This window comes from Symphalangus syndactylus, chromosome 16, assembly GCF_028878055.3.
Source record: "Symphalangus syndactylus isolate Jambi chromosome 16, NHGRI_mSymSyn1-v2.1_pri, whole genome shotgun sequence".
Lineage (NCBI taxonomy): Eukaryota > Metazoa > Chordata > Mammalia > Primates > Hylobatidae > Symphalangus > Symphalangus syndactylus.
The window spans coordinates 13,402,364-13,430,324 of NC_072438.2; the positions used below are offsets into that span (position 1 = coordinate 13,402,364).

Genomic DNA, 27,961 nt, shown 5'->3' on the forward strand with positions numbered 1-27,961 from the left:
AAAGTGGATAAAAACACTTTAATGAAACGGCAGCGGCTTTGTGGGATGTCTGTGGCAGACAAAATCAAGAGCCAGGAGCCCAGGACGCGGAGAAGGGCCTGGGTCTCCACATCCGGGCGGGTGTTGGGGCCGGGGCTAGTACTTGAGCAGCCAGCGTGGCCTGTGTGTGCTCAGCGATGTGAAGTAGGACCACCACCAGGGCTTGCTCCCGTCGGCCGAGGGCTGCCTGCGCGCCCGGAGCGGGTCGGGCTCCGTGGCCTCCCCCAAAGAGCTGGCACCTCCCAGGGGGTCGTGGGGCCCAGTCCTCTGCAGCCCATGAAGAAAGTTCTTGGGTCCCATCCCCAGAGGCTGCAGAATGAAGTCCACACGGCCAGCCCTCTTCATCCGGGCAGGGATGATGACTTTCTTGATGACCTTGGCATAGCCAGGGGCTTGGGCAATGACAATGTGGATACCTGGGGGCAGCAGTCTCCAGTAGTCGCCATCTGGGGCTGTGGACAAATAGATTAAAAATGATTCTCACGAGGACTGCAGACCCAGCCACGGGGTGATGGGAGATGGATATGAGTGGGGAGAGGTTAGCATGGGAGGCAGGCGCTAAATGTGCACTTGCCTCTGCATGGGCCTGGAATGTCCTTCCCACTTCTTTCCTCTGTCAAACTCTTATTTATCCCTCAAAACCCTACTTAGGCACCCCCTCTTCTCTGAAACCTTTGATAACCACTCCCACCCCCCATACCCAGCCCACAGTTAGCAAAAGTCCCCCTCTTCTCTGGACCACATCTCTGCCAGGTAACATATCACAGCATACTGTCATTTTTCATCGGCTGTGAAATCTCCGTAAGGACAGCCAGAGCCCGCACAGGGCTGGACACCCCAGCTTATCAATGGGGTATGAACTTTGGGATAGAAACAAACAGGCTTATTGGTGGAGGTGGCTCTCCCCAGCAACCTTGGAGAAGGAGGCATTTTCCTAGAAATACAGAGCATGCATCCACCGTCATTCAGTAGCCACGGCCGGGCAAGCTCTTCCCTCACCAAATGCTGTAAGGAGACGCAGCCTGCAGCAGACGCAGACCCCGGTTCCTGCCCACCCTCCCCGACCCAGCCAGCCTGGGGAGGAATAGAGCCATCCTGCTGAGGGCTGGGCACACTGTGAGTGCCTGAGGGCGCCGGCTGCCACTGTGTGGCATTCCCTTGCCAGACGTGGGCCCCAGGGGACAGCCAGGGACGTGCTCACCTGTGGTGATGTCGTGGCGAATGCCTTTGACTAAGATCCGGGCGTTTTTGACTGGCTTGCCGAATTTGTCCATCACCACACCTTTGATGCCCCGGTGCACCTGAAGAGACCAAGGAGAGGCAGGGAGATGGTGCGAGCTCTCCCGATGAGCGTGGAGGCCGTCAGCTCGTTTCCCACATGCTCCTCAGAGCTCAGTATCTCGGGAGAACCACCCCACAAAGCCCCACTCCACCAGCCCTCGCTCTGCCATCTTTAGCGAGTCAGTCACTCCCCTCTCTGGGCCTCAGTTTCCTCCCTGGCAATTGACCTGAGCATGTTCCGGGCTTTCGAATGACCCTGCATCTCGCCCGAGGCCTGGCTGACTCTATCTTGACGGGCACTGAGCACAGAACCCTTTCCTGCCACTCTTCCGACTGATAGGCATTCCTTCCCTGCCTTCCCAGCCGGACTCGCTGGTTCCCTCTGAGCTGAGGCTCCCGAAAGCAGTGTGGGCATCGGAGAGAACAAGGACTGAGTGCTTGGACCCTCACTAGAGCAGCGCGGTTTCTTCATTGTACACGCGGATAACACGCCCTGCCTTGGTACCGCTCGCCTGGCCTTGGCACGAACTGGTCCTGAACACACAAGCTCCCTGCACACCCACAACTCCAGTGCTTTCACCCTGGAAAGCCCTCCCAGAGCTGCCTGATCCTGTCCACATTTCTTCTAAAACAGTTGATGACAAACCACCCACATGTTCCCTGCTCTAGTCAGCAGAAAACAACTCGGGGTCCAAGGATGCTGAAGGTCACGCTGAGCGGAACCAGGATGCCTGTGGGGAGAGGAGTCCATCCAGCGAGGCTACCCCCTGCCCGGGCCCTGCACGGGGGCTCAGCAGCAAAGATCCTCCAGGGAAAGGGCTCCCAGCCAGGCCCTGCTGTGCTTCCAGAAACTATGAAAATGGTCTCGCTCCTCTTAAAATCAGGATAAAAGCAAAGCATTTTAGGTTGGAGAGACTGTTTTCCTATATATTCGTCTTTACGTCGATAGTTGTAAAAGTATAACTTTACATACTTTATATGGAGGCCGGAGTCCACAGAAGCGAAGAGCCTGGGCCCACAGGGTCAGGACACAGCCGTGGCAACAGGAGCATCCTCCTTCCCCGGCCCAGGGACATGAGCCCGAGAGGGGCTGGTTTTTCTCTGGGCCAGAGAACCAGCTCTGCCCCAGTGACTCCTCACTTCAGACAAACCTTTGCTTCTGGGTGCCTCAGTTTCCTCAGCTGTAAAACGTTCATGAGACCAAAGCAGCTCTGGCTTCTGCAGGACCGATGATTTTAGCAAGCACGTGAACTCTAATCCCACCATGGCTGACCCCTACTGTGACCGATGCAGAAACCGACTCGCCTGACACACGCGGCCGGTAAGCTCAGGCCCCACGGCTCCTGACTGCTGTTCCAGGCTCACGCCCAGCCCTCAGTGGCGCAGGCAGCTTAAAGAGGCGGGTGGGTATCCAGTCTAGCTCCACAAAGCACATGCTAGCATTTATCTCTGTGCCGCAGGGATTTCGGGAACCCAGAGCACATGGAATCCCTGGTGAGCACATCACGGGGTCCCAGCCCTCCTGACGCGGTCGAGAGGGAGTGACGGCCACTGCCCGCTGCCCTCTGGGGCTCGTGACCCCCACCCTGGATGCTCTTGTCCACACTTCGCTGCTTAATGGAACTGCACTCCTGAAACAATGTCTCATGGACTCGCATTTAGCGGGAGGGAGAGCATAAAAAGTAAGGTTTTCCTGTGTGAAAGGTGATGGGGAGAAACCGGACAGCTTGAGAAGCCACCGTGCCCCTCAGCCACCCCACCCTGTGGCTCCTCCTCACCCCCAGACAGCATCTGAGCCCTCTCTGCTTAGAATACCCTCACCAGCCCCTCACCAGGACAATTCCTTCCCTCCCTTCAAAACACAGCCCACACTCCTCCTCCTCCAGGAAGCCCTCCCTGATGACCAGCCACACTAGGGGCCTACCCCAGGGTCCCACAGCCCCAGGCGTCCTCTCTGCCAGCCCTGATCTCACTTCTGCCTCCCCCAGCCCCACCTGAGAGCAGGGGCTCTCGCAGGAGGGTCTCTTACAGGGGCCCTCACTCAACATCGGCCTGCATTCGATGGATTTTTTTTTCTGTGCCTGCTCTTGGGCCCGAGGGTCACCTTCACGAAACACGGGGCACATGCGGTTCTCTGGCAGGGAAGGAGAGCTGCCACGCCGCCCTTCCCCTCGCCCCGGGTGATGTAGACTCCCACCCCAGGCCTGGCCAGGATCACTATGAAAAAAGCCTCAATTAGCCGCGACAGGCTTGATCCTTATCAGGAGGCCGCGCGCCCGGCTCTCCCGCAAGACGTCGGTCTCAAGAGCCGCCCGGCCTTCCAAGGTCCATGCTCGCTGTAAATCTTCATATCCCAAGACTTCATGTGTAATATCCAGGAGCAATGCCAGCCACATTCGAGGCTCCTTCAACCTCACGTTCACCAGACAGCCGCAAAACGCAGCGTGCGCAGGCCTGGCGCGAGAGCTCCTAGAAGAATGGGACTTGCCGCAGGTGGCGCAGGGCTGCGGCACAGCCATCGGAAAGAAACTCAAGTGACAGAATGTTCCGTTATTACTTCGTTTCGGGCTTTGTTTCTTTCCTACCTCGGCAGCTGCTGCCCTAGGGAATTCGCTCTGTTCTTACTTGGAGGAAGGTTCCTGATTTTTCTAGAAAGGAGGGGGCTCATGGACAGGGGGCTTGGGAACGAGCAGATCTGGGTGACACCAGACAGGCCATGCCACTCTCTGACCCTCTGTCTCCTCCTCTGGCTGTCTCACAGACACTGGGAGCCTGGAGTGTGAGCCTGTGTGTGGCCCAGAGACCCCAGGCCAGGACCTTAACTCTATCTATAAAATGGGACGGTCCCTTCTGCTGCACGGCCTGGTGTCAGAACCGGCTGCCCTGTGTCAGTGGGCGCCAACTGTACGGTGCTGTGCCCTCACCTCTCCTTGCTGCTGCAGCTCAACCCTCCTTCTGAGGCCTGCTTCTCACTGGGCATCTGTGCTCATATGCAATTTATGTGATTTTTGAAAACGCTTGGGGAAAACATAGCAGAAGCTTCTTCGAACACAGGCTCCCTTCCCTGTGACATCCTGGACCCTTCTTGGGGTCCCCAGCACCCTCGGTGTGAGCTGTGCTGGAAGGGGAGCAGACACAGGCACAGAGTCCCCACTCTGACACTGAGGGAGACCTTGGCTCTCTGGGGCAGCGAGGGGTCATTTTAGACACGTTCTCAGCCATCCCCACTCCCCTCCCACCTGCCTGCTTCTGGGTGACCTCAGCCTCACGATAGTAGTCACCCCTCAGTCAGGACGCCCTGCCCCGCCTCTGCCAGCCACTTCCTGCCTGTACCCTTCCCTCTGAGGCCCCAAAGCCCTGCCTGAGCCACACAGCCACCCCACTGCCCAGAGCCCTCACTCCCGCGCCTCCTGGAGCACAGTGCCCCCCCCCCATCCCACGGCTCGAGTCCTCACCGCAGCCCCAGCGGCTCTCAGGGGTTTTCAAGGCCCCTTGGCGTTCTAGCATGCTCCCCTCTGCTGGGAGCTCTCCCTGCCCTGTGGTTTGATTTCTCCTACCCTTCTTCAAGATGAAGCCCTGCAGCCGCATCCTCCAGGAAGCCCCCCGGCCTCTGAGGCTGGCTTAGATGCCTCGCTGGGCTGCCCAGGCCCGTGCTCCCTTGTTTAGTTGTGCTGCTTTAGGCCCTGACATCCTTGCTCACAGGGACTCTAACACATGGCACTGCCGCCCCAGCACCCACAGGGCACGCAGAGGAGAGCCGGCTGCTGCATCTCAAGTTGTGCATGGTGGACAGTTAATCCCAAAACAAGTGGTGGCGAGAGGAGCATGTGCGTAAGGGGCAGTGAGGCTGCGGGAGCCGCCCTGGGGCCCGGAATGTGACCCACCCCACCCAGGCCCCAGCTGGGCCAGAGCCCTGAGGCCATCAGAACTCACTGTCTCCACGAAATTCAGGAGTGACTCCTTGTTGTGCTGCCAGAGCGTGTACAGGGCCTCCTCGGGGGGGAACTTCACACAGCCCAGCTCTACCGTGATCTCAAAGCAGTTGGTGTGCAGGTAGTTGAAGTCAGACATGCCTGCGGCACAGAGACAGCCAGGACGTCAGGGGTGTCAGCCGCACAGAGACAGCCAGGACGTCAGGGGTGTCAGCCGCACAGAGACAGCCAGGACATCAGGGGTGTCAGCCGCACAGAGACAGCCAGGACGTCAGGGGTGTCAGCCAAGCGCCCAGCAGGCAGGTGAGTGCAGCAGGTACTCGCCACAGACGCCCCTCCTGCAGCTGAGGGGCTGAACAACTGTGAGGTGGGCCATATGATCCCCCCTTTGCAGATGCGCAGATGGAGGCATGAGGCATTTTTAAGTGTCCCACGACAGGAAGAGGCAGAGCTGCATCTTGAGCTCAGGCCGCTTGGTGGCAAAGTCCACAGGCTTCCCCACCCCCATGCTGTCTCTGGTGAGGTCAGGGATGAATTGGTTTCTCACAGAGAAGCCCGCAGCATGGGGCAGCCGCACAGGCCCCTGGCATCCCAGCTGCTGGCCTGGAGACCCCATGGTGACAATGTCCATTTACCCAGACGCTGTCCTGACCAGAGTCTAGGAGGGTGGTCCTATTAGCTCCATCTCCCAGGGAGCCCACGGGCCCTGGCTAGGGTGACAACCAGCCACCTGGCCAGCCGAGAAGGCCTCAGAGCAAGCTGGGTCGACCCCAGCCATACCCGCTTCTGCCCTCTGTGCCTTCTGCTCTTGGAGCTTCTTGTTCAGCAGAAGCCACGACCATCTCCAAGGAAGGCCTAGGGCGATGGCACCCACAGGGCTGGCTGTGTCGGGGGTCGCAGGGAGCCCATACCCTTCCGAAGTTCAAGGCTCCTGAACCACAGAGCCTGCAGCTGCTGTTGACGGTCCCTGCCCAGACCCCAGTGAAGCCACAGTCACCATCTTTCTGGTCCAGCTAGCTCTGGTCCCCGGCCTCATGCTTTCCCAGGGCCGTGTCAGGTGCAAGAGGGACAGAGGCCAGGCGCAGTGGCTCACGCCTGTAATCCCAGCACTCTGGGAGGCCGAGGCAGGCAGATCATGAGGTCAGGAGATCGAGACCATCCTGACCAACATGGTGAAACCCCGTCTCTACTAAAAATACAAAAATTAGCTGGGTGTGGTGGTGGGCGCCTGTAATCCCAGCTACTCGGGAGGCTGAGGTAGGAGAATCGTTTGAACCCGGGAGGCAGAGATTGCAGTGAGCCGAGATCACGTCAGTGCACTCCAGCCTGGTGACAGAGCAAGACTCCCTCTCAAAAAAAAAAAAAAAAAAAAAAAAGGGACAGAGAGGGGCCTCTCCCAGTTCTGCTCCTGGGTGTCTGTTGCAGACCCCAGTCACAGGGCTATGACCGGGGCTGACGGCCCTCTGCCTGGGTTCTGGAAGGGAGAGAGGCTGTGCCACACCAGAGAAAGACCACAGGTGCCAACCATCGAGCAGGAGAGAAAAGTTTTCAGAGCGGGCTGCGAAGGTGGCTTCAGACTGTGCAAGAAGTGCCACCTTCTCTGCCCGCCTGCATGGGAGGAGGGGGCAGAAGGGGATGCCACGTGGGTCCTGGCTCTGCCACCTGTGGCTCTGAGCCTCCAGCAAGTCCTTCTGTCAGCTGAGCCCAGCGCTCTCATCGGTGTTGTGCCGGCATGGAGAGGTGCAGGCAGGGCCCAGAGCGTGTGTGCCCGGTCTGGCGGGTGCCCCTCGGGACATACAGTGGCATGTGCCCATTATATTGCTCCCTTGCAGCCTCCCCCAGGGCAAATTTAGCAGATAAAGATGTACATGCTTAAAGTCGGGCTCCAGAGAAACCACAGATACAATTGTATTATCAGTCCACCCCATGGGGGTTCTCGTAAGCATATCCCACGCACTGGAACATCCTTACATCGTCCTAAAAACAATTCCTCACTGTCTCTCTGGAATTCCAATTTAACTGGAAGTCCAGCATTTCATCTGGCAACTCCACTTCCCTAAATGTCACGAAAGGATTGGTCATGGGTGGAACCGTCAAATGTAAGCGTTCATAAAATAAACTACAGAAGCCACAGGCCTGGGTCCTCCACAACAGTCACACAACAGCTTTTCATCAAGACAGAAACCAAAACTCAAGCCAGCCTCCTCTCCACCAGGTGAGGCATCACCCTGTCTTCCGGGCTCTCCAGCTGGATCCCAGCAGCAGACCGTGGAGTTACTTACGCCTTGCCCCCGCCCCACCCAGCCCCCGCACCCCCGACCCCCACCCCAGTCCTGCCCTGTGGAAGCCGCACCTCCCGTGAAGCTGTACCAGTCCGCCCCGTTGATGATGCTTCCCCTCTTCAGGAAATTGCCTCCACACCTATTCTCCGACCTGTCCATCATCATGGGGTGGACGTCGGCGTAGGCTCTGGACAGCAGCTTGAACATCTGGAAAAGAGACCTGGCTCAGATAAGGAAAGGGTCCCCTGCAGGACGTCCTGCGAGCTGGGGTCAATGAGGGGAGGAGCGATGCGTGCAAACACCTGCACTGCAGGTAGGAGAGGGGAATGGTGTCTGCAGGTAGGAGAGGGGAACGGTGTCTGCAGGTAGGAGAGGGGAATGGTGTCTGCAGGTAGGAGAGGGGAATGGTGTCTGCAGGTAGGAGAGGGGAACGGTGTCCCTCAGAGGACACAGTGTATGTGAAGGCCCGGAGGTGGGTCACAGGCAGTCTGGCACTGCTGGACTTCAGGGCCAGGTCCCATGGGTACCTGGGGCAGTCACCGAGCCTCTGCACACCTGGCTGGGGAGTGTGGGCTTTCTCTCCTGACGTCACACACAGACATGGTGTCTACAGGCTGTGTGTAGGTTGGCTTGACAGTTTATAAAGCTCAGGCTGTTGGGGCAGTGAAGGCAAGGGTGGGCTGCATGTTCCCTGACTTCATCTCCAAAGCCGACTTCTTCTATGAATAATCACTGCTTCATTCCCCACCCCGCTCCACCTCCAGGCTGACCAGCACCATCAGAGGCTAGGACTCAGCCTGCAGGAAGCCCCTCCCTGACCGGCCCACCCTCCAGCTTCCACTGCAGTTGGTAGAGGGATAGAACACAGCTCACGGGATCTGCCACCCTTGACATGTTTGGATGTGTGGCTGGGATACTGGGTCCCTCCCCACAGGCTCCCCTCCCCAGCCCAGAGCTTCCCCGCATTGTGCCCATCCCCAGGCAGAGTCCACAGGTCCTCCTTTGTGGGGGTTCTCGACCATCTGTAAGTCCCAGGCTGACTTTGGGCAGAGGCTCCTCGTGGGTCAGGCAGGCGAAGGGCTCCCCCTGCATGAGCTCATCAGGGCCCCACCAAGCAGGACAGGTCTGCGCTGAGGAGGGGGCTCCCTCTGTCAGAAAGGAGGAGTGGAGGACACTAGAGGGTGGACAGGCAGGGCCCAGCGAGTGAGTGAGTGAGTGAATGAGTGAGTGAGTGAATGAGTGAGTGAATGAGTGAGCAAGTGAAAGAGTGAGGGAATCACTGAGTGAAAGAATGAGTGAGTGAATGAGTGAGTGAGTGAATGTGAGTGAATGAGTGAATAATGAGTGAATGAGTGACTGAGTGAATAAGTGAGTGAATGAGTGAGTGAATAAGTGAGTGAATGAGTGAATGAATAAGTGAGCGAGTGAATGAGTGAATGAATGAGTGAATAAGCGAATGAGTGAGTGAGTGAATGAGTGAGTGAATGGGTGAGTGAATGAGGGAATGAATGAGTGAGTGAGTGAATGGGTGAGTGGGTGAGTGAAGGGGTGAGTGAATGAGTGAAGGGGTGAGTGAATGAGTGAAGGGGTGAGTGAATGAGTGAATGGGTGAGTGAATGAGGGGGTGAATGAGTGAGTGAGTGAATGAGTGAATGAGTGAGTGAGTGAATGAGTGAGTGAGGAAGTGAGTGAATGGGTGAGTGAGTGAGTGAGTGAGGGAGTGAGGGAGGGAGTGAGTGAATGGGTGAGTGAGGGAGTGAGGGAGGGAGTGCATGAGTGAATGGGTGAGTGTATGAGTGAGTGAGTGAATGAGTGAGGGAGGGAGTGAGGGAGGGAGTGAGTGAGTGAGTGAGTGAATGGGTGAGTGTATGAGTGAGGGAGGGAGTGAGTGAGGGAGTGAGTGAATGGGTGAGTGAGTGAGTGAATGGGTGAGTGAGTGAGTGAATGGGTGAGTGTATGAGTGAGTGAGTGAATGAGTGAGTGAGTGAGTGAGTGAGGGAGTGAGGGAGGGAGTGAGTGAGGGAGTAAGTGAATGAGTGAGTGAGTGAGGGAGTGAGTGAATGAGTGAGTGAGTGAATGGGTGAGTGAATGAGTGAGGGAGGGAGTGAGGGAGGGAGTGAGTGAGGGAGTGAGTGAATGGGTGAGTGAGTGAGTGAATGGGTGAGTGTATGAGTGAGTGAGTGTATGAGTGAGTGAGTGAATGAGTGAGTGAGTGAGTGAGTGAATGGGTGAGTGAGTGAGTGAATGAGTGAGTGAGTGAGGGAGTGAGGGAGGGAGTGCATGAGTGAATGGGTGAGTGTATGAGTGAGTGAGTGAATGAGTGAGGGAGGGAGTGAGGGAGGGAGTGAGTGAGGGAGTGAGTGAATGGGTGAGTGAGTGAATGGGTGAGTGTATGAGTGAGTGAGTGAATGAGTGAGTGAGTGAGTGAGTGAATGGGTGAGTGAGTGAGGGAGTGAGGGAGGGAGTGAGTGAGGGAGTAAGTGAATGAGTGAGTGAGTGAGGGAGTGAGTGAATGAGTGAGTGAGTGAATGGGTGAGTGAATGAGTGAGGGAGGGAGTGAGGGAGGGAGTGAGTGAGGGAGTGAGTGAATGGGTGAGTGAGTGAGTGAATGGGTGAGTGTATGAGTGAGTGAGTGTATGAGTGAGTGAGTGAATGAGTGAGTGAGTGAGTGAATGGGTGAGTGAGGGAGTGAATGGGTGAGTGAGTGAGGGAGTGAGTGAATGAGTGAGTGAGTGAATGGGTGAGTGAATGAGTGAGGGAGGGAGTGAGGGAGGGAGTGAGGGAGGGAGTGAGTGAGTGAGTGAATGGGTGAGTGAGTGAATGGGTGAGTGAAGGAGTGAATGGGTGAGTGAAGGAGTGAGTCAGTGAATGAACAAGTGAAGGAGTGAATGGGTGGAAGAATGAAAAAATGCAGGACAAATGCGCCGGTGGCCCAGGTATTGCTGTCACTGCCCCTGGTCCGCAGTGTGCTCAGCTTGCTCTCCCCGTTCCCGCTGGGCCACAGCACTCGGCATGGGCCCCTGCGCCCAGCTCCCTGGGGCTCCCCTGGGTCTCTGCATCAGGTGGCCTGTGCCTCCAGTGCCCCCCCTACCCTGCAGCTGGAAATCTCTACCTCATCTGTGGGGTCCTTTTGGGAAACCACCACCTCAGAGAAGCCCTCCTGAAATCCCAGAGCAGGCTGGGGGCTCCCCACCCAGACACATTCACATGTGCACATGCATGCACACACAGGCATCCATCCACACACGTGCACTCACAGCCCTCCTGCAGCCCTGGCAATCTTCTCCTTGCCAGTTTCTGGCTCCTTCTCCCACCCTAGACTGAGGACCCCCAGCGCAGGGACCAGTCCTGTTTGCATTCCCAGTGATGGCCCCAGGACAGGGAGGGGCCAGGTGAGGCAGGGTTGATACCTGAGTGCCAACCAGGGGCCCAGCTATGTGCCCAGCCTGGTGGCCTCAGAAAGGAGAACAAACGATGTGTGACTGCCACTATCAGGGGCCTGGCACCTGGCACTTGCTCACCCAGGGCCAGTCCCTCTCTCCCTGCCCCTTCCCCCAAACACCAAGGGAAAGTGCGGGGAGGGAGGGGGAGGGCAGGCCTGGCTCTCCACGCGAGGCCTAGGGAGCGACTCTGGGCCATCAAGGGGCCAGGTGGAGGGCAGGCCCAACCTCCCGTGGAGTGGGGACCACTGGGGGCAGTTCAGGCAGCTAAGCTCCAGGATCCGCAGCTGGGGGCTGGGGGCTGGGGGCTGGGGGCTGGAAGCTGGAGGCTGGGGCCCACTTCAGATCACAACCCCTCCCTCAGCCTCCGCTTTCTCATCCATAGTGTGGAAATGGACCAATTCCACGCCCTCCCCCAGCAGGTCGTCCTAAGGTTAGGGTGGGTTGGGAGGGTCCCAGCATCATCACGGGTCTCATCGCCGGCTGCTCTACGAACAGTAGGAGAAACTGAGGACCGGAAAAGGGGGGGCCTCACTTAAGGCCCCAGTGGACGGTGGGACAAGAACTCTTTCCCTATCTGGGGGAGCCCAGCACGTGAGAAGCAAGCACGACCCCCGGGAAGCGGGACGGGCGGGCACCATGCGCGCTGCAGCACTGCCCTCTGCTGGCGCCTCCCGGAAACGCACCCCTCTGCGGTGGGAAGCACCGGGGACCCCGCCAGGTGCGGGGCGGAGCTCAGAGGAACAGCAGCGCTGAGCCAGGGTCCCCACCCCAGGAGCTCCCAGATGGGGACATGTGAAAGGCAGTGCAGCTAGCCTCGGGGAGATCAGGGGAGCGACGGCTCCTGAGGCCGCAGACTTCCAGGAGGAAGGGGCTTCTCTGCAGAGCTGGGCCTGGAGCAGGTGGTGCTGACCCGCTCTTAGTAGAGGTTCCTAGGAGCTTTGTCTTCACTGAGATCAGGACTGGAGGGGCACCAGCTCCAAGGGGACCGCGCACACTGTCTCCCTCCCCTGCACACACCCTGCAGCCCTCTCACCTTCTCATCGGGCGTGGGAGAAAACATCTTCTCCTCCTGGGGGTGCTTGGAGAAGTCGAAGGGGTAAGACACCACCAGGTCGCCCCCATGAAGGCTGGCCGAGAGCACAAAGGGTATGGTCTGCATCCACTTCATGATTGCCTTCGTCTCCGGGGCCACCTGCCCAGGACAGACAAGGCCGCCGTCAGGGCTGGGCTTCCCCGCCGGCCCCCAGCCATGCCCTGGGCTTCGGCAGTCCTCTGGGCTCCAATGGTGCAGACCATTAATTGTCTCTACATCAACGCACCAGCTGGACTCGGCCCCCGTCACTGGGCCCCTGAGGGGATCTAGGCGTTTCCAACGTGAATCTCTGAATCTCACCAACACCCCAGCAAGGAGGTGTTCCCATTTCACAGACAGGTAACTGAGGCAGGGAGGGAGCACCAGGCTCTCCTGTCCCCGGGCAAGGACAACTCCGGAGAGCCTGGAATAACCAGGGACCCCTGGATGCCTTGGTAGCGACCGGCGTGGGCAGTGGCGGCTCCTACCTTACCCCACCAGTAGTGCTGGGGGATGGGGATGTGGTCGCTGCGCGCGCCGCGGGTTTCCGCCAGCCTGTAGTACTCGGACGTCAGGTCCGGGAAATTTCGGTTCAGATCCAGGTTCTGTGCATTCTGCCTCCCGCTCGTCCACCCGTTGTAGCCGGCTCCCTGAAAACACGGCCAACCCCCGACTGGGTGGGGTCAGCACACCCCACCCTTCCCCTTCCAGATGGGTCTCACGCTGGGCTGAGGGTCAAGGCCAGGGGCTTCGGTTTCTCCCGGCTTTATGTGATAAGCTCGTGGGCATACCTGACCTCCTCTCCACCCCGGGGCTCCTTGCTGATGCCACAGCCTCGGGGCCTTCCCTGGCTGCTCCCCCTGAGTGGGGCGCCCCTGACAGTGACCTGGTCTGCTTGTTGCCCACCTCCCCGAGAGCTCCCCTGACCCCCCACTGACACACACCGGCACCATCGACTCCCTTTCCATCATTTTCCTCTATCGCATGCATCACCGTTTTAATACACCTAGAATTCTCAGTGCCTTCCCTCTCCCCAGCCCCTGAAGCAGGGGTTTGCCAGTATCGACACTTGCTGAATGCTCCTCTCCTAGAGAGGCAGGAACAAAGCACCGCTGGGATAAACTACTCGTAAATGAATGAATGAGGGGGTGGTTCAGGCAGTGGCCCACAGGATCCAGGCATCTGGGCGCTCACCTCAGCAGCTGCCACTTCATAGCCGTCAGGGTTCATGGAGGGCAGCAGGTGGATGCGGGTGGTGTTGAGCAGGTGCTGGATGCGGGGGTTACCCAGCAGGTACTCAGAGCACAGGTACTGGGCTAGATAGATGAGCATCTCCCGGCCCGCCACCTCGTTGCCGTGAATGTTGCCAATGAGCTTCACCTCGGGCTCCACTGGGGGCAAATACAGAGATTTGGGGCATCATCTCAAAGCCTGGGGTCCCCAAAGGCATGAGGCTCCCCCACTCAGCAAGGATGACCAGATGGGCTGGGACCAATTCATACTTGTTTTGACTCAAGAATCTCTGTATATAATGAGGTCTCATCAAGGGCATCACTTTTGTTAAGCTCATTTTTTATGCCTAGCCAGAATTCTTGGTTAGCATAACTCAAGAATATGAATAATATATGTTATCACTGATTCATGCAAATTTAACTGATGGTCTCTCTTCATGTTTGTGTAATAAGGTAAGGTGTACATTGGTACTTAGCTGGGAAGGTGGTTGGCCCTTGAGTGGATGAATGGATGGGTGAATGGATGGATGGGTGATGGATGGATAGATGGATGGATGGATGGATGGATGGATGGATGGATATATCGATGATGGATGGATGGATGGATAAATATATCAATGATGGATGGGTGGATGAATGGATAGATGAATAATGGCTGGCTGGCTGGATGGATGAATAGATGATGGATGGATGGATAGCTAAATCGATGATGGATGAATGGATAGATGGCTGGATGGATAGATATATCAATGATGGATGAATGGCTAGATGGATAAATCAATGATGGATGGGTGAGTGAATAATGGCTGGATGAAATAATGGATAAATTGATGCATGGATGGATGGATGACGGATGGATGGGTGTGTAATAGTTGAATAAATAAATGGATGGATGATGAGTGGATGGATGCATGGATGTATGAATGAATGGGTGGATGATGGATGGATATGTAATGGCTGAATGAATAAATGGATGGATGAACGGATGCATAAATGATGGATGGACGGATGGATGGATGGATAAATGAATGGACTATAGGAAGAAGAGAGGACCAGGCCCCATGGCCTTACTAGCTGTGGGACTGCAGGCAAGTCACTCCTCCTCTCTAAGCCTCGCATTGCTCCCCTGGAAAAATGATGTCTCCCTCCCTGGCTGGGTGTGGCCCAGGGACATCCAGGGATGAGAGGAAACATCCGTGTTCCTCGGATGCCACACCCCGGGGTATAAATGACCTGGGAGCTTTCTGCACTGGTTACCTCCCTTGGCCTTCTGCATGGGGCACCTCTTGCCCTCAAATTCCAGTGCTGTAGGGAGAGCCTCTTCCTCCTGCCCAGAGCATGTTACAGTTGGAGAGGGAACATAGTGAACCTTGGGGGCCAGGGTATGGCCAGGTGGCCTCTGGCTCCTGGTAAGAAATAGAGCCTTTGGGCTCATGGTGTCCATGCTGCCCAGACCAGTAGGAGGAAGACTGGCTGAGGCTGCCAGCCCTGAAAAGGCCCTGAGTCCATAAACAAAGAGTAGGTGCATTTTTCAGTAACTGGTGAGGACCAAGGGTCAAATGGAGGCTGCTTTTAAAATGATCGATTCTGTTTGAGTAATGTGCTCATAGGACAGGTGGGGCTGGGGGCTGAGGCCCAGACAGGACTCGGACGGACTCACTGACCCCCAAGAAGCCCTGGACTCCAACCCTGAATGCCCTCAGTGCCCTGGAGGAGGGGAACCTCCCCACGAGGGAAACAGAGGCCACCCATCCAGAAGGTCTGGGTGTTTGCTAGAACATCCTGGATTCTTAGACACTACCAGCCTGAGTGGCTCTTTGCAACTTAGGGTAGCAAATCATGACAGCAATAAAATTTGATTTCCTAATTTGCCCTGCGGGAAGACCCCTCTAAAGGAACAGAAATGCCTAGCGTTTTCCATACTACCCGCTCCCACCTCAGAACAGGATCAATCCAAAGCCTGATGGAATGAAAACGGACTTGGATTTTTAAAATAGAAAAATCTCTTTATTTATAGCATTCTGTGGTGTCACACTCCTGGAACAGTTTGGAAAAGGAGAGGCCGGTGCCCAAGGACAAGGGTTGTACAGACCTGCTTGGGGTCCAGTGTGCCAGGACAAGGTCTTCAAACGGCAAAATGCAGCGCAAGGCCACACACTCCTTCTAAGTGCAGAAGGGCCCGGCACTCCTATAGCCATTGTTTTGCTCCTCCCTGACTTATGCCTGTGATATGCAGGGATGGTGCCCTCCTCCCTCCAGCCTCCCAGGCGACTCCCAGACAACCTTGCTATCTCCCTGCAAGCCCACATCCCAACATCATCTTTTCTGTCTAAAATTTCTTGTTTGGCCGGGCATGGTGGCTCACATCTGCAATCCCAGCACTTCGGGAGGCCGAGCTGGGCGGATCACTTGAGGTCAGGAGTTCGAGACCAGCCTGGCCAACATGGTGAAACCCCTGTCTCTACTAAAAATACAAAAATTGGCCTGGTGTGGTGGCCCATGCCTGGAGTCCCGGCTACTCGGGAGGCTGAGGCAGGAGAATTGTTTGAACCCAGGAGGCAGAGGTTGCAGTGAGCCGAGATCGCGCCACTGCACTCCAGCCTGGGCAACAAGAGCGAAACTCCGTCTCAAAAAAATAAAATAAAATTTCTTGTTTACTTTGTGTCTTTTCAGCCACTAGATCAATGTCTCCATTATTATGAAATATCCTAGTCTGCCACCCTAAATTTTGAAGTAAGATGGATATCTGGAGAAATTCTCCATTATACATAGAGTGGTTGCACATGCCCAGCGGGACGTGGCCTGCACCAAGTAGCTCCCTGAGGCCCCCAGCCGTGCCCAGGACCCCAAACACCCCGCCAACCTGTGCACCCCCAGGTGGAGCGGCCTGAGCCCTTTCCCGAAACCGGGCCAGGCCAGGCCCTCCCAAGGGCACTCACTCAGCTCGTGCTGGCCGGGGCGGCTAGAGAACTCGATGACCAGCAGCTCCCTGCCGTCGAAGCTGCGCCCGATGCTGTAGGTCCTGGCCACGTGGGCGCAGCGGGAGGCCGTCCGCCGGAGCACACGCACCATCTGGGCGTAGGAGTGGTGGCTGAAGCGGATGAAGGTGGGCGGCAGCCCTGAGGGCAGTGCCTCGTCAGCCTCCAGGCCTCCTGGGGGAGCAGTGGGGGGGCTCAGTCAGTGTCAGGCCCCGAGGCTTCCTACCACTGCCTGGCAACGCTGACCACGCACAGCACCCTTAGCCCCCTCTGCATGACAGCCATGCTTGGACATCTCTATCTTTAATTAGAGTTCCCTCTGCAGTGCCTACAACGATATCTAAGCCAAACGGCACCCGAGGTATGTACACAGCACAGCGCCATGGTTCCTAATGTGACTGTGAATAAACGTACTTGGGGCCACTGTAGGAAGTTCCTAAAAGACGGAGCAGGACAACAGAAAGGAAAAGAGATCTATGGGGTCCTGGACCCCCCAAGGCAAAGCCCTGCTGGGTGTGCAGAGGGGATTTTCCTGGGTGTGTTTCCATGACAGTGGCGCTCAGGCAGTTCGGTATTCTGCTCCATTTGCTTGGCTAATGGTGGAAATGGGGGCTCCTTGCAGCGCCCTCTCCGGCTGCTGTGAGGCCTCCCAGTGTTTCTCTTACAACCTCATCAGTACAACAGCGAGCGCCTGTCCCTGAAGGAGACAGAAACGGGGGTTCTGGGACGGACTTGCGGGAGGAAGAAGAAAGGGGGCGGGGGGAAGAGGGAGGGGTTCTGGATCTAGAATACGAATGTCTCTACGCCACATATGCACCAGCTTCCCCACCATCCTGTCATCCACTAGAACAGAGGCGCCCTGAGGGCTGCCCCGGTGACCCTGAGCTCCCTCCACCCCGCCAGGGGCTTTGCAGCAGCCAGGCCCATAGGAGCAGGACACAGGTGCCTGCAGGCTGTTCCTGGGTCCACCAAGAGTTAATGTGTTCCTCTAAGCTTCTCCTCGCCCTGTGGTTTTGCTTCTGCTCAAAACAGTTCTCCAGGGGAAAGACTAGCAGAGGAAGCCAGCAATTTGGCGGTAGAGATGCCCAAAATAATCTCAAACTGACTCCTTGGGCTTTCCCAGGGCTGTGGGCTTGGCTTCCTTCCTCGCCTCCCTGGCCTCCCACAGGCACCTCCACCGCCGCTACAGGGACTGAGCTCTGCAGACGGACGGCTCCCACCTGCTGGCAAAGGGCACCCCCCTACTGCTGCATCACATGGAAGCCAAGGGTCCGCCCTTCTCAGATTGGGAGCCAGAGGCTGCAAGACGTGCCAGGATCAGCCCTGAGCACCTGACATAGTCCGGAACCCAGGGCTTGCAGGAGCCCAGCCCAGGTGTCTGTCTGTGTTCCTTCTCCTGCCCTCCTCAGTGTCCCAGCACAGAGCCACATGTACAGTGGGTGCTCGGTAGCTGTTTGACGAATGGCCAAATCCATCCCTCCATCCGCGACGGGCTCGGGCCACTCCAGCTAAAGACCCCACCCCTGTCACCCTTCCCGAGGCTCCACTTCCTCTTCCATGGAGCAAGGCTGTCGTGAGACTCGCGTGAGCTAGCACATGTGTGGCACCCGCAGTCAGATCCTCTGAACCCACCCACGAGCGGACACTGCCCTGCACGGGTGAATGTGGCACACGCTGGCCCTGGACTCTTCAAAGACAGGTTCAGACTCATTCAAATGTGATGAAACGCCCACATCCAGGCCTCAGTGGCAAGAGCCACATCCCAAGCCTTGGGGGCCACATGTGGCCAGTGGTGACTGTCTTGGACGGCACAGAACCGAACATTTCCTTCACACAGGAAGGTCTAATGGGCCAGGGCTGCTGCGGATCGTGCAGGGTCTCTGGTGGACACCGACTCGTGAGACGACAGACACAGGGGGCTCCATGCAGGGCCCCCAACCAGCCCTGCTGCCAAGTGGCCCTCTGGGACCTCTTTGCACACCTCAGAGACAAGTGGCCCATGGTGGCCCAGGCTTGCCCACTCCCCCTCCACTGTTTATCTGCAAGAGACACCAAAGCCTTTCTCCACAGCTCCTCTCCCTCCTTGAGCCCACAGGGCGGTGCAGACCCTGCTTGGAGGAGTCACTCCAGGCCAAACCTTCTGTGTGATCTTCCAGGCTCAGCGATGAGCAATCGTGAAGCTTTGCCCGCCAGGCCTCCCGGGGGACGTAAATGTCCCGCCCACCCTCGACCATGAGTAAGCACTGCGGCTCTGGAGGGTCTGCGGGTGAGGACGGGACCCCCAGGGCCAGCCCTGCACTCTGAGCCCAGGCTCCCCCACACGAGGCCTCCTCATTGCACCCCAGGCGGGGGCACTGCCCCCACTTGGACTCAGCGCCCTTCCACCCCAGCCTGCCCCTAAGGGGCTGGAGGCTTCTGCTAGGGGGCCCTGGGCAGCGAGAGGATTCTCCATCTGCACTGAGCCCCCGATCCTGCCTGGCACCCTTTTGTGGGGAGCATGCTGCCTCGGGGAGCAGCCCCACCCTCTACCAATGCCCGCACCGTCACCGTCGATGGAAAAGGCCTCAAGTTCCTTCCAGTGTGGCTCTTGGCCCTCCATGACCACCTGGACCCCGTGACCACACAGGCCGCCGCCACTTTCCCTTACCCCGAAGCTTCTCCAGCGGGTCGTAGCAGCCCTCGTCCTCTCTCGTGAAGTAGCGGTGGCAGTCGAGGAAGTAGGGCCAGGCCATGTCAATGGCATCGAAGGCGGGCTGGCAGGCCTCCCGCAGGCCCTCGCAGATGTGCCGGCAGGGTCTGCGCACCCAGCCACCCTCGCACCGGGGGGCCAGCACAGCACAGCCCAGCAGCCGCAGGTCCGGGTTGCACTGGCCCTCCAGGAGCTGGTGTAGGACGCTCAGCAGGATGTACTCGGAGCTGGCCTCCACCACCTCCCACGACCGGTGCTGAAGCAGGTTGGGGAAGGTGGTGCGGTTGTAGGCGGCATCGCTGCAGGTCCCGAGCTGCAGGTCCACGCAGGTGGCTGGGGAGGCAGGGTCGGCAGGTCAGTCCCTCCCGCAGTGGCCCTGACCGCCACGCGTCAGACATTTACGAAGGGGACCCCACGCAGGGCCAGGGCCTGCAGGGAGGGGGCACCCACAGTGTGGCAGGGGAGGACCAGGACAACAGCTACTGTGCAGGAATCAGAGCCTGTGAGAGACCAGAGAAGGAGCCTAAGACCAACCAGATTCAACTACCCACTGGCAGGCGAGCCGCAGCAGGCTGCCCTGAGCCTCAGCGTCTCCATCTGCAAAGCAGCTGTGCCACACAAGTGCCCGTGAAGGCAGCCAGCCGACACTGCGTTAGGCAGGGACAGGCACAAACCACCCAGGAGCCACAGCCGCAGCACAAAGACGTTCCAAAAGACGCACCCTGCTTTGGGCGTCTAGTGTCTTTGGGGACACTAATGGGTCAGGTGGGGCTCAGGACTTGGATGATGAGTGGATAATGACAGATGCAGCTCAGCCGGCTCATCTCTGCTGTGCAGCTCTCAGGGATGCCTTAAGCCCAGGCAGGGGGTAGGGTCCTCACTGTCGCTGGACACCTTCCTGCTTCCTCATCACAGCTGTTTGTTTAGCTCCAAATGCCCCATCTCTAAGGACCTCATTGGCCTAGCAGAGCACTCCAGCCCCCTCAGGAGTGGACTGTGTCCCCGCAGCTGCTGGCTCCACGCTTGCACCCCCAGATGGCCTTCTCCTCTTTTCCTCAGTTGGACTTTCCCGTTGTGGCATTGCATGGGACAAGTCGTGACATTTTGCCACTTCTCATGTCAAAGTCTAGAAAGGACAGGATTCTTTCTGCCTCACATTGCCCTGCCCACCACATTTTACAGCCGGGCAAGGTGGCTCACGCCTGTAATCCCAGCACTTTGGGAGGCCGAGATGGGAGGATAGCTTGAGGCCAGGAGTTTGAGACCAGCCTGGGTAACACAGCAAGACCTCCATCTCTAGAAATAAAAATGAATGAAATAAATAAAAAATAAAATAGACATTTTACATATGTCATTGACTTTGTACCTGGAACTTTTTTCCTGATTTTTTAAAAGCCTCCCCTTAGAATACACCAGATGCCCAAATCCATCAGGAGGCGACGATGAAATGTTTGCCCCTTTCAGGGAAAAAGCCCTGCCCTCAGCCCTGACCTGGGCACTTCACATTGGTTGACTCCCACGTCACTTTTGAAACCATCTCACAAGATCGGTTTGGCACTCCTCCTTTCACGAGAGGAAATCGGGGCCTGGCGTGGGAGGCCACTCACCCAAACCCCAGACTCAGCGGGGACCCTGCACAGAGCCAGTGACCACGAAATGCATGTGGACAAGGCCCAAACGCAGGATGTGTGACTGCAGTGGGGACTGGAGTAGGGACGGGGGCAGGCAGGAGAGGGGAGGGACGGAGAGGACGTCTCTGCAGGGGCTGGGGTGGGCATAGCCCGGTGGGAAGCCAGTGCACCTTTTCCTGGCTGGTCTTTTTTTGTTGTGTCTAATTTTTCTCTGGCTGCTTACAAGGGGATTCTGGTTTGATTAATGGGCTGTGTTATCCATTACCCACTTCTGAAATCACGGGTTCAGCTGCCTAAAGTGCTCTGACAGTGTGGGGGCTGCAGCCCTCCTACAGAACAGAAGCCAGGGAGGTCCCGGTACTGTACCGCTGTCTGCAGCTGGCGGCCTGTGGCATTCACCTGGAAAGAGAGACACGGCACTGTTAGTGACCTGCCTCGCCGTCCTTCACTCACTGGGCAACACATGGCCAGGGCCCTGAGCGCAGGTAGGGACCAGCCCGGGCCACCCTCCACCAGCTCCATCTCATGGAGTCTTCACACCAGCCCCTGAGGCAGACGCCACAGTCATCCCCATTTCCCAGGTGTGAAGGCCGCGTCTGAGAGGTCACATGACCTGCCTAAGGACAGACAGTTGGGTGGCAGCAGGGCTCAGTGGCATCCATTTGGCTCGAAGCTCCGGGCTGGGCTGTGGTGCCCACAAGCCTGATGTCCAGGACAGAAGAGCCCTGAGGTGGCATCTGTGAGTGCCGTGGTGCAAGTACCTCTACCGTGGCCAACCTCAATCTTCCCACCGTAAGCCGCTGAGTCCTCAGAAGATTCCAAAAGTTTTAATAGTCAGCCCCCGGGGCCCTCACCAGCAGGCACTGCCGCACCCGGACCCAGGCCCCTCCCAGAGTCAGCCATGCAGGCTCCGTGCCACCAAGGACACCGCCAGGGTGTGGCCTCTCCCCATTTCCTAAGTCAGGGGCCCTCTTCCAAGAAAAAAGGATCAACACACAAAACCATTCTCACAATCGTGGGGTTTTGAGGGCCCTTTCCAAAGCCCAGACATGTGAACCCAACAGTAAGGCCTCTGGGAAGGCCAAACACAGCCAACCCTAAGCAATGCTGGCTGCTAAGGGCCCTGTATGAAGCAGGACCCAAGGCTCTGTGTGCATCAAGCAGGGAGGACGTATCCAAGGCGGGGAACCCGGCGTCAGATTTAAAGCATCAAGCGGGGAGAATGCATCTGAGGCAGGGAACCCGGCATCAGATTTAAAACCCGGCTAGTGCTGGGACGGGCCCATGCCGGAGTCCACCTGGCCAGAGAGGGGGCAGGCCGGGCAGTGGGAACACCAGGCACCCGGAGAAGGGGACGTGACCCACAGGCAGGACGTGTGGAGTGGGTGCGGGGGACCAGGGAGAAGGGGGCAAGCAGGCTGGAGCAGAGGAAAAGGCCTGCCTGGCTGTGACTTCACCTCCAGCCAAAACCTGGGACAGAACCTTGAAGCCAGGAGAGTGCAGGCCGCTTTTTGGAGCTCACCCTAGGATCTGGGGGCTGTGAAAACTTGGCTGAGCACATGGCAACTCTCCAAAGGTCAGAGAGACCTGGGCTGCTCTGTGGCCCGGCAGCTCCCACCCTCAGGAACCTCCTGGGACTCGGTTTCCCCACTGGTGACTGGGCAGCCACGGTCCTGGATCCCTACACCGTTCAGCTCACAGAGCTCTTGTGAGGTGGTGTTTAGGGCTCTGGTCCTCCACCAGGCACTCCTAGGAGAGCTCCCATTTCCACCCTCATCACAGACGACAAAAGAGGTCCACACAGTGCTCTCCGGGCATGGAACAGGCGTGTGCGGGCAGCCCTGGGGAAGACGCGGCTGCCTCAGGGTGTGGAACAGGCGTGGGCAGGCGGCCCTGGGGAAGACGTGGCCTCCCTTGGGCTCGCTCTCCCTCCCTGTCCAAGCTGGCAGGGAACATGGACTATGAACCACAAGGGCTGTGTAGGGCAGGGAAGACGCCCAGCCCCAGACCACTGGGCCCAGGTGCCAACCCCCACATCACAGCAGGTAATCACTTTGCAGGGATACTGTGAGATGAGATGACCTATGGTCCGAGCCTAGCACACGATCTCCCGGGGGGGAAGAGGCTCCATCAGCCACAGTGTGCATCATTCCTGCGATGGTTTCAGAACAACCCGGAGACAAGCTGCAAGAGCCCGTGCTGTGCTAAGTGTGGGAGAGCAACAGGCAAGGGCACTGTTTTCCTAAAGCATCTGGGAGTGGGGCGGCCCTAACCCAAGAGAGGTACTGCAGTGTGCCCACCTGCCCATCCATGCCCGCGGATGCCCACAACGTGCGCTGGGATGAGCACAGAGGAGCTTGAGTCCCCCTGGATGGCTGTCACGGGCCTGTGGGCGTGAGGCTGTCCAGGCACCCTCCCTGGCACCCTCACGTGACTCCCAGGCCTTCATGGTCCAGAGCGTCCCCAGACTTCACCAATCTGCAGCATAAAGGAGGCATGACAGCTTGAACTTTAGGAAAAAAGGAACGAAGAAAAAGCTGGTCCGGGATTCTGCTTGAAATACTGTGCCCTCACCTGCCTGTCTGTGTGGCTAAAGACAACTGGGTGATGTTGGGAAGAGCAGATAAAAGGCTTGCATGCACACAGGGCCCTGTGTGAGCACCCATCCTGTGCAGGGCCCTGAGGGAGCACCGGTGTGCAAAGCTGGCCGCCAGTGGGGCCACTCTGGCAGCAGGGTTTGCACTCAGCTGACCCGTGGTCTCATCCTGCACTGAGCTTGGACCGAGGCAGGTGCTGCAGTACAGTCAGCTCAAGGGTCAAGGTGATCTCAGCCCGGCACCCCTGCTCCACTCCCTGGGTACCCATCACAGGGCTCTGACGGTGCCCACCCGGCTGGCACTGAGTGTGGCCTGGCCCTGAGCTGGCGAGCCTGGGTGAACTTGGAACTTTGTTTATTCACTCAGCAGACATGAATGAGTGGAAGAACTAACTTTGACTTGACCCTGGGGCCTCTGCTGGCCTCAGGGAGCTGCAAGGTGAGGTGTCCATCCCTGCACCTGCTCCTCCAAAGCCACCAAGCGCCCACACGAGTGACTGGACCATCACACAGGGACTGGACAGGTGATCCTTCCTGGCTTCCTGTGGCTTTGAGTCTCCCTTGTTCACAGATGAGGGCACTAAGACTCCAGGATGAACCACTGCCTGTGCCTCAGTTTCCTCACGTGTAAATTGGGATAATGATCATGTCTACCTCATAGGGCTGTTGGAGGATCCATCAAGATTAATACGACAGAAGGGTGAGGTGCCCAGTGAATGCTCAACACACAAGCTCGGGACACACGGTAGGCAAGAGCAGGACTATCCCCTGTGACCCCCAACAAGCCGTGCAGCCCCAGCGGGGTTTCCCAAGGGGCAGGAAGAGTGTCTGCTGGCTGGGTCACCCCCACTTCCACTGGCCGCCATGTGCAAGGCACAGAGAGGGGTGGGTTTGTTTGCCAGGGCTGCCCTAGCAAAGTGCCCACCATGCTTGGGTTAAATCAACAACAGCCGGGTGCAGTGGCCCACACCTGTAATCCCAGCACTTTGGGAGGCTGAGGTGGGAGGATCACAAGGTCAGGAGTTCAAGACCAGCCTGGCCAACATGGTGAAATTCCATCTCTACTAAAAATACAAAAATTAGCCGGGCATGGTGGCACACACCTGTAGTCCCAGCTACTCGGGAGGCTGACGTGGGAGAATCACTTGAACGTGGGAGGTAGAGGTTGCAGTAGGCCAAGATCACACCACCGTACTCCAGCCTGGGTGACAGAGAGAGACTCTGTCTAGAAAAAAAAAAAAGCAACAGCAGTTCAGAGTCCTGGAGGCTGGAAGTCTGCAGGTCTGCAGGGCCGCACTCCCTCTGAAGGCTGTAAGGGAAGAACCCTCCCGCCCCTCCCAGCTCCTGGTGGCCCCAGGTGCTCCTTGGCTCATGGCCATAGCACTGCAGTCCCTGCCTCTGTTGTCATATGTGAACTTTGTCCCTGTGTCTGTCTCTGCCCAAATCTCCCTCTTCTCCTAGGGATACCAGTTATTGGCTTAGGGCCTGCCCTAATCCCGTGTGGCCTCATCTGAATCAGATTTCATCCACAAAGGCCGTGTTTCCAAGTACGCTCCCATTCACAGGTGCCAGGGATTACGTCATCATGTCCTTTCTGGAAGACACAATTCTTCCCCCAACAATCAGCAAGCCCCAGTGGGTGCTGCTGTGGCCACAAGAGAGTCAGGATGGCCTGGGAGGAGCCCTTAGGGGCTGCAACTGCCCCAAGACCACACAGCTAGTCCCATGATGTGGCTGGGCGTTTGCCACCTGGCTTGGCCTCCGTAGGCCTCTGGTTTTGCCCCTTACCACACGGGGGTGGGCCTGCTGACCCAAAGCCCACTCTCTGCCTCTCCCAGGCCCCATCTGCCCTGGCAGCCACAGAGCAAAGCCAGGGTGACTGTGGGTGGTTAGACTATTCACCATTGCTTCCCCACCCCAACCACTGTGGGACCCAGACATCCCCGGATCCCCCTGCAGACTTGCAAATGCACAGCGGGGTGAAAGGCTGTGCCCCTAGAAGTCTCTCAAGCCACACTCTCCATTACAGCAGCCACGAGCCACACGTGGCCACTGAGCCCTTCACATGTGGCAAGATCAAACCAATGTGTGCGATGTGTAAAATGCACACCAAATTTCAGACTTAGTACTAAAAACAGTGTAAATGTTTCATTAATAATTTTTATACGAATGCCAAAATGCTGGAATATTTTGGACATATGGGGTTAAATAGAATTTGTTATTAAAATCAATTTCACATGTTTCTGTTACCTCTTTAGTGTGGCTACTAGAAACTATGAAATTCTGTGTGTGGATGGCTTTGTGTTCCTGTTGGACGGCGCTGGTCTGAAAGCCGCTTTTGAAATAGTTCTAAGCCTCTTAACCATGAGGTGGCAGCATTTCTTCAACAGGGGAGTGAGAGCCCGTCAGTCCTCCCCCTCCTAAACCGACCAGCGGCTATGCCTGGGTCAGGGATGAGACCTGAATGAGGTCAGAGAGGTCAGGCCATCTGCCCAGGTCACACAGCAGAGTCAAGGAGTCAGAATCTGAACCCCAGACCCTAGGACATGAAAATCGCCTCCGTCCCCAGCCTCCAGTGAGGACAGGGAGTCCTCCACCAGGGAAGGGTGAGGCAGAGGGGAGAGGGCACCAGGCTTGCTCTGTGCAAGACCCAGATGGCGAGACAGGGACATGGCAGCCTGTGGTGTGGGGCCTGCACTGCAGCTGACTGGCTCTGCCCACTTCTGCCTGTGGGCTGGAAAGGTCCTTGACTTCCACCCTCGTCCGTAAGAGGGGAGACTGGACTGGAGAATGAGTGATTTCTCCCAGAAACACTTGCCGATGGCACGGCTGTGCTCGGCACCTGCCAGGGACAGAGACTAGCCCATGCATCCTGCTGGGTGAGGACAGGGCTGTCTGTGCATCCTGCTGGGTGAGGACAGGGTGGTCTGTGCTGCCTGCATGCAGAGGAGGAGGCCGCACTTCTTCCTGGGAAAGGGCAGGTCAGGAGAGCTTCCTGGAGGAGGGGGCTGTGGTCTCCAACAAGCCTATGATTCTAGATACTCTCTGGGCTCTCAGGGGCCGAGGGGAGGCCCACCCACAACACGGCACAAGCTCCAGCAGTACCCCACCTGCACACCTGCATGAGCACACACGCAGCGGGTAGAAAAGAGCCCAGAGGTAAGGCGAGGAGTGGAGGTAGGGGGAAAATCCAGGCATCAACAGGACGGAAAGGGAAAGCGCACTAGGGTGGGGTTTCGTGGTCCTGACACATCCACTTGCAGGGCTCAGGCAGTTCTCAGGTATCCACAAACCCCAGAGAACAAGCGATTCAGAACCTGACACCGTACACCCTTGAACCCACACAGGGCCCCACTCCCGAAGGAGCCCAGGTGTCTGCTCCTGATGAGAGTCCTGTCCTGAGCACGGTTGGCTAGATGCACCCCCACACCTGAAGAGGCTGTGAGGCCAGGCGGGAGCCCAGGATCCGGTCCCCAGCCTCTACCTACCTGCTCTCCACCCCCGCTGCACACCCCTTGGGTGACGTCATGCAGGCAGACCTCCCAGAGGGTCCCTGCGTCCCTTCCCTCTCCCGGCCCCAGATCCCTCCAGGGGGCCCACGCCCCCTCCCAGCCCTCAGGGCCACTTCCGGAGACTTGCTGTCCACATCACAGCCCCAGCTTAGAGGGAGGGGTCAAGAGTTTGCTACAGCCCAGAGACACTGCCCCGTTCCTGGAAGGACCCGGGGACCTTGGATGGCCTTTTGTCCTGCAAAGTCCTGGCACCTGCTCCCTCCGACCCACCTGCAGGGCGCCCCTGCTGCTGTGTCTAACAGGAGAAAGATCTCACCCCCGGCCCAGGCGCGGGGACCCTCTGCTGCCTGGGGTCCCGGCCTGGATGCGGTAGAGAGCCTCCCTGGTGTCCCCGTCCAGGGGAGAGAGGTCACCCTACCAGTCCCAGGCCACATGCTGCCCACTTTGGAGACGTTCTCGCCAGGGCCATAGGCGCGTGACCTACTGGAAGAAAGCTCCCGGGCCCCTGGGAAGCGACGGGTCACACTCCCCGGAGGTTGCAGGGTGGAGGGTGGAGGGTGGGGGCAGGAGACGGCCTTACCGGCGGGGTTCCGCTCAAACTCGCACCCCGGCCGGGCAGCGGCGACGACCAGGACTGTGAGGAGTAGCAGCAGCGGCGGTGGGGGCGGCATGGTGGGGCGGCGGGCCTTGGACGGCCGGCGCAGTGATGTGGCACTCGGGCCGCGCGGACCGGGGCTCTGCGCTCGCTGGGCTCCCGCCCCCGGCGCAGGGAGGGCGCCCCAAACGCAAATGCCGGAGTCGGGTTACAGTGGGCAGCGCCAGAAGCTAGAGAGAGGATGCCGCTGGGGGAGGAGGAGGGGCAGGACAGCAGATAAAGGCCCCTGCCTGCCCTGGGCGGAGTGCCCCGCCCCGTCCAAAGGGCTCCCCGCCCCTCCTTGGGCCTCAGTTTCCCCATCTGCCACCTGAGTGCACTGTGGAGCTGATCTGCAGATTCCCTGCTGATCCTGCCTAGAACCTCTGGTCCCCTGCACAGGCTGCCTCTGCGGGTGGAGGGGGCTGTGGCTGCAGCGCTGACCCCAGCTGACCAGGGCCTGTCAGGTGAGGAAAGTGAAGGCATGTGCCCACCTTCTGTCCTTGTCCGCGGTGTGGATGCAGGGTAGGGGGCTTTGCTGGGTGGCTGGACCTTTAGGAGCCATGTGCCTCGTGGGTTCCTTTACCAGCATACCAGCGCACCAGTACCAGGTCCCGGAGCCAGCTGCCACTCAGCCCTGAGA

At 58.1% G+C, this 27,961-nt stretch overlaps 1 protein-coding gene across 2 annotated transcripts; it reads right to left on the reverse strand.

Annotated features, from left to right (window-relative positions):
* CPZ (carboxypeptidase Z) lies at positions 1 to 27,426 on the reverse strand. 2 transcript variants are annotated; one of them, XM_055245764.1, is made up of 11 exons: positions 27,268 to 27,426; positions 20,946 to 20,978; positions 18,907 to 19,281; positions 16,221 to 16,433; positions 13,244 to 13,440; positions 12,538 to 12,699; positions 12,011 to 12,169; positions 7,606 to 7,741; positions 5,254 to 5,393; positions 1,241 to 1,340; positions 1 to 491 (listed from the first exon to the last, which is right to left on the reverse strand). In XM_055245764.1, the coding sequence occupies exons 1-11, from the start codon at positions 27,356 to 27,358 to the stop codon at positions 136 to 138; spliced, it is 1,962 nt and encodes a 653-aa protein (XP_055101739.1). In that variant the 5' UTR covers positions 27,359 to 27,426; the 3' UTR covers positions 1 to 135. The 2 variants fall into 2 exon arrangements, with proteins under 2 accessions (XP_055101739.1, XP_055101740.1); XM_055245765.1 differs by lacking the exon at positions 20,946 to 20,978.
* Positions 27,427 to 27,961: the final 535 nt, after the last annotated feature.